At 46.0% G+C, this 6,144-nt stretch overlaps 1 protein-coding gene across 2 annotated transcripts; it reads left to right on the top strand.

The window, feature by feature from the left end:
• Window positions 1–296: 296 nt before the first annotated feature.
• Window positions 297–1,458, top strand: LOC120679491. 2 transcript variants are annotated; one of them, XM_039961096.1, is made up of 2 exons: window positions 297–977; window positions 1,142–1,458. In XM_039961096.1, the coding sequence occupies exons 1-2, from the start codon at window positions 463–465 to the stop codon at window positions 1,149–1,151; spliced, it is 525 nt and encodes a 174-aa protein (XP_039817030.1). In that variant the 5' UTR covers window positions 297–462; the 3' UTR covers window positions 1,152–1,458. The 2 variants fall into 2 exon arrangements, with proteins under 2 accessions (XP_039817030.1, XP_039817029.1); XM_039961095.1 differs by having other exon boundaries at window positions 298–980.
• The last annotated feature ends 4,686 nt before the right edge of the window (window positions 1,459–6,144 follow it).

Here is a 6,144-nt window from a genome sequence, read left to right as displayed (position 1 = left end):
GCCTGTCGTAATTTCTATATACGATTCGTGCACCAAGAGAGGGCCTTCCAGCGTGGCCATACCATCGACCATTCTCGACCGTCGGATTGGCCGAGCGGACAGGCCATATCTTGCGTTTTCTGGTTATTTTGCAAAGAAAGTCCTCAAATGTTATAGAAATTAACCCGCAGTCCGGCCTCCATAAATGAACAATCAAACAAAACTAGTTAAATTCCAATTTTTTTAAAAAAAACACTCCAACTTATTTTGGGAGTACAGCACACAGTTTGAAATTTCTCTAATCAAGGGCTACGATTTCTACTCTTCTAAATAAAACCGGGGCGCCGCTCTGCCTCGCCACCCAGATCAGTTAGGTTTTGTTCTTCCGTCGATAGCCGCCATCCAGATCGGTCTCTGCTCTATTTCGATCGAGAGAGGCAGCTAGCATCTCCATCCACTACCAGGGCTCCCGCTTGCTGCGAGATGGGCGCCGGCGACCGCCACCTGATGAAGAGGAAGCTACAGCTGCAGGGGATGAGCGCGTCGGACGGGATGCTGCTGAAGAAGACGAGGATATCGGAGGAGGAGGGGTACGGGATCCTCGAGGCGAGCAAGGAGGCGGTGGCGGCTGTTCGTCTCATGCGTTTCAAGCATATCCCGGGGGGTCTGGATATCTGGATGGATCACTGGCTGGAGATGAAGGCCAAGATGGCGGCAGAGGAGGAGGAGGCGATCAAGAACAAGAAGAGGAAGAGGGTGGTCAAGCGCAGGGTGCCCAAGGCGCTCATCGACCACATGGTGGCCTGGCCGTTCGGCAGCGCCAACATCCTCACTCCTGTTCAGCTGGCAAAGCGTTCCCTTGAACGCCGTCGATACTATGCCCTCTCATCTTTTATCGAAGCCAAGCTCCGTGCCTACCAGCAGGCCCTCATCCGTCAGTACAATGCCCTGGGCTATGCGGAGGATGAAATTGAGGTCACTGACAGCGAGGAGGAGGAGGAGGACTAGCTAGCTAGCTACCTAGGGAAGCAAGCAAAAATCTGAGTCTAGCTGCGTCGTCTCTCTGTCTCTGCGTGTCACAGGCTAGGAGATGTGATCGATGAATTGTATTCTCCTGTTGTTTAATTAACCAGCAGCTACTAGTTCAGCAATTGCTGCTTTGGAAACAGTAATGGATGCATGCGTTTCTATATATGCTACCTATAGAACCACCAGATTGGGATATTAATTTTGTTGCTTGATCAAGTGATGGTCTTACATACACCGCCTAACCGCAAAACGTACAATTCCTGTTGCCATAATCTGTTCTGTTTCTGCATGTTCAGTTTCTTTCACGCTGCAGCCAGCTGCTGTTATTTCTCAGCTCTCGATCGGCTTGTAAGTTGTTAAATAACTGATCGATGTCCTTTTTATCCATTAGAATGAAGCATGCATGGAACAGGTGGTTAAATAACTGATTGATGTCCTTTGTATCCATTATTAAGCGTGTAACAGCACATTGGTTATTAGTTACCCACTGTTCCATCACCAAGGCATGCGTTTCTGTTTTGTGCTTGGATCTTTTATTAATTTCTTTCAGAGAGCATACGAATGAGTAAGGATGATTGATCTAATATTCCCAATGAACTTGCATATAACTAGTAGTACTGAACAAACAGAATTTTTCATTGTCTTGTCTCGCAGACAATCAGAAAGCTCTTTTGATTCCATCACCACATATTTGTTGGGAAATTTAAGGTCGTTACAAGTGAATCTGTTGTGCTCATTGGAGCTTTACTTTTGTTTGCTTGGTGCCGGACGTTGGGAACTGACTGCAGGTTCATAAATTTGAAGGTCAGGACGAAGGACCCTTTCTTCTATATACTTTAAGATTACTGGTTTTGTTTGCAACAGTGAACTAGTTAGCGGCATTAAATTCCATGGAATTGTTCTCATCCAGAAAAGGGTTTAGGAGTGGAGACTGACCCCTATATTGTCAGGAACTCTTTCTGGGGACATTCAGTTTGTACAAGAATTGTAGGCACCTGTATGTAAACTCTTCTCTTGGTAGTTTGAGGTCCTAGTTTGGTATGTAAACATAAGTAACTTTTTTTTTATTTTTTGTAGGTATTACAAGAACTTCTTGATTTTAAGCCATTCAGGAGCAAAGTAGTATGGGTTGATGAACTCAGGAGCAAAGTAGTATGGGTTGATGAACTAGTATAGTAAAAGAAGATGATGTAATTGAAAATTTCTTTAAGAAAAAAGAGAAATGGCCTTATAAAATTCTCAGAAAAGGAAAATCTTATGACCCTCGAATATGAAGTACCAATCTTAATTAATATAGTTGCTGGTTAATGGCATCTGGACCTTGCATAGCACAGTCAACAGGTTTAAGGATCACAATTCTCATTTTTAAAAGTTCAATGGATCTGGAGTATACAACTGAACAAGTTTAAAAACTGCTCGCTCCTTTTCACGATATCTGTGCAATCTAATAGAAAAAAGGATTGTTCATTATGTTCTATGCCTACAGATCTCTGAACAACAAGTTCGAAGGCTCCATCCCACCATCACTAGGCGGAATCCCAGACTTATACTTGTTTGATTTGGCTAACAATTTGCTGACCGGAGACCTTCCAGTATTCAATGGAACAGATCCTGGCTTGGATAACTGACAGATGCAATGCACTTGTAAGTCATTCCATGACATATCTCTTGACGTCTGAAGATTTTGCAATTCCTCAGTTATGGTTTGATGAATATGTACCCTTCTTTTCTTATCGCAGCCACTTGTCAGGGATTGATCTGTCAGCCTCCATAGTGATCCAGATTTTCAAGTCAGAAATGCAACTCATACATCTGTAAGGCTGATGACCTTGAATTCTTGAAGTCATCTCTTTCTCGATTCTTTCTGTGAAGATGAGATATAGTGGTTTTATTTATTTTGTGTGATCAGTCTGCTTGACAACAACAAATTCTCCGGTAGTATTCCTCCTACGCTGGGCCTTCTTGATAAACTAGAAGTTCTTAATAGATAGAAAGAACAGTCCGAAATACAATGCCAAGTCCACGGCATGGGTCAGTTTTTTGTTACATTCGCACCTAAGGATGAAGTAAATAACCACACACACTTCGGCCTAACAGCAATGCCAGCAGCTCCCTCAGCGCCTTTGCTCCAGCCATCTTCCACAAGGTGGCCTGCTCGTTTATCTCCTGCAGCACAAGGTGGGTGTCTGGGTGGCAGCTGTCGAAAACACAGCGGTTGCGCAGCTTCCAGATCGACCAAGCCACGAGGATCACCAGGGAATTCAGACCTTTTCTAGCATCCTTAGGCGTTCTGTAAGTACTTCATCACCAACATAATTGAGCAACATGCATATATTGCTTCTGATCATGGTATTTTTGACGAAGGCTTCTTGATAACAATTATCAGTTGAGTGGGCCGATTCCTTCCAGTATCAACAACCTTACCAATCTTGGAGAACTGCTGAGTCTCTTATTTTGTGGCACAGTGCTAAGCATTTTTGCCAGTACCAGTTCCGGAATACTACTGTTCTGTACTTTCTCTCGTCTGACATTAGGCAGCTACAAAACAACAATTTTACTGGTCCACTACTACCAGATCTAACAGGACTGAGTTCACTCAGATTTGTGTAAGTGATGAGTGCACCTTTCCATTCTGAAATTAAGAAACAAGTTCTTCTGAATCTATTGCAACTTTGTCACAGGGCATGAGCAACAACAGTTTCGACAGCAGTACTAGTCTGCCATCTTTGACTTCATTTGCAACCCTCTCTTCCTTCCTACCTTGATTGTGCCTCTTCGCCAAGAACATTTGTCTGAAATTCTTTTTATGACTGCAGATACCTTGAACATCTGCACATTCCTGGGCACCTCCCTCAATCTCTCTTCAATCTCTCTGAAATTCAGACATTCAGAATGGTTAGCTATTTTATTTACATTTCCATTAAGATCAACCTCCCAGAGTCCATCCAGTCTGATCCCTCTGGACGACTATGTCATCATCCAGGAAAAGGATTTTGTTCAACTTGGGATAGACTTGACGGAGGTAAATTCTTAGATGGTTGAGCATGGACTGATATTTTAGGCTTCGATACATCAGATTAGAGGAACCAGCAAAGAGTGTTTTTGGACGATCAGCCTTGAAATAGTACTCTTTCGCCAACATTTTCAACATGGATTGTTGCATCCCCAGTGTATTCAGCAAAAACCACATGTTCATAGCCCCAAAGTTCCGAGTCATCATCATTCAATAATGCACATAACAAACATTGCACTTCAAAATTGAATATCAGTCGATCCCCCGCCCTAGCGCGCCGAGTGGTGGGGGGATCGCCTGTTTCGTTTCTCTGAAGAAAAAAAAAGAGAACCGAGGTGAGGAAGGAAAAAAGAAGGATCCCTGGGTGGTCTCAGGAATCGAACCGCGGGCGGGTGACGCATAAGGTTTTTTGTGGCCGCCGCCGCAAAAGCGCCACCTGCCCACCGTCGCCGGTCTTGGGTGACCGGCGGCGGCAGCCCATGGTCGTCGTACGTGTACGCTCAATTGCGGCAACAACTGCTGGTTCTGGCATTTTCATCTCGTCAAACAGTATCGTCAAACAGCCCATTGGTATTTTTTTTAAAAAAACCACCATTGGTGATGACCAAGTCTACATCTATTCATTGGTAAAACGAAACGAAATGAAACGAAGATGGATGGGATCTCACTCGGACAGCCATCGACATGGATGGATCACCGGCATCGGTTGGTTTGGTGGCGAGCTGAAACGAGACAGAGGACGTGCCTGGCCCTGGCAGTCGTATGTCAGTCGTATGGCAGTCGTATGCACGCCGCGGCGGCGAGGAGAGCACACCACACACACGACGGCGCATGTGCGTCAGCAGCAGACCGGGCCGTTCGTTCTGACACGGCGGCGAAAGCATCATCATCCCGTACTATGTATTTTCTTTTCTTTTCTTCTTTTGATCGCGCTGAAGGATCTTTGGACATGCTGTCGACGGCAGCTAGCTTTTGAACGCTTCAAAGCCAGCCAGGCGGCCTCGTTGTCGGTCGCCCGCTGCCGCCGATAAAAGCCTTCTGTGACGGAGCGTGGGTCGCTCGTTCCTTCCTCGGTCTTGTTTGGTTTACCTACCACACCTATCGTACATGATTCTTAAGAATCTCGCATACATAGATTATTAAACGAAATTTATTTGTAAAATATTTTCACGGATGGGTGTAACTTTTCGTGACGAATCTAATAATGGTAATTAATTAATGATTGGCTACAACGATGCTACAGTAACCATCCTCTAATTGCGCGGTCAAAGACCTTATTAGATTCGTCTCGAGAAATAGCGCAAGATTGTAAAATTAATTTTATAAACTATCTTTATTTAGTACCTCTAATTATTAGTTAAAATTTTTGCGATAGGTGAAACCAAACAGGGCCTCGTCGGCCGCCAACACACCAGATCTGTGGCCGGCCTGTGGTGCCAGATTTTTTTTTCTTTTTCTCACTCGTGTCGTGCCTTTCTTTTTTTTCCTAATTACTCACCTTGACAGCTCATCAAATGGAGTGAGCTGACGAGGGTGACCACACAGAGTTTGGAGAACAAAAAAAAAGACCTCCCCGTTAACCCCTTCTTCCCTATTGCTCCCTAAGGTGCTGGCCCAGCCCACAATCCCCCCGCGCCGCCTAACTAGTCGCCCCCTTGCCTCTAAAAAAAACAGTTGCCCCCTCCCCTCATCCGTCCGCCCCGCCCCTCTCCAAACCGGCAAACCCTAACCAGCCCCCGCCCCCTGACTCCTCCCCTCGCCATGGCACGGGCGGTAGGGGCGGCAGGAGCAGGCACGGCACGAGCGCCGGTCGACGAGCGGCAGTGGCAGGAGCAGGCACGGGCGCAGGCGGCGGCCGGCGAGCAGCGGCGGCAGGAGTTAGTGCGGCGCTGCTGGTGATGGTTGTTGGGCTATGGGTCACCCTGCAAATGGTTTGGGTTGCAACAGTTTTAATAATTTGGACTTTGCTATGGGCTTCCTTAGTCCGGGTGCTTCACGGGTCAGCGCTTAAACGAATTGGTTTGGTTTGGGTTCCACATCTCCAGCAGTTCGGTCCTAACTTGGTGTGGATAGCACCCATTTGATTTCTTACGGGCCGTAACCATGGGCTGTAACCAAAGCTT

This window comes from Panicum virgatum, chromosome 6N (assembly GCF_016808335.1).
Source record: "Panicum virgatum strain AP13 chromosome 6N, P.virgatum_v5, whole genome shotgun sequence".
Classification (NCBI taxonomy): Eukaryota; Viridiplantae; Streptophyta; class Magnoliopsida; order Poales; family Poaceae; genus Panicum; species Panicum virgatum.
The sequence above is the reverse complement of the archived record's forward strand: the minus strand, read 5'-3'. Positions and strand labels throughout refer to the sequence as shown.

What these genes read in the sequence shown, in the direction of transcription:
- LOC120679491 (XM_039961095.1), top strand. Translation starts at nt 463, where the DNA reads ATGGGCGCCGGCGACCGCCACCTGATGAAGAGGAAGCTACAGCTGCAG.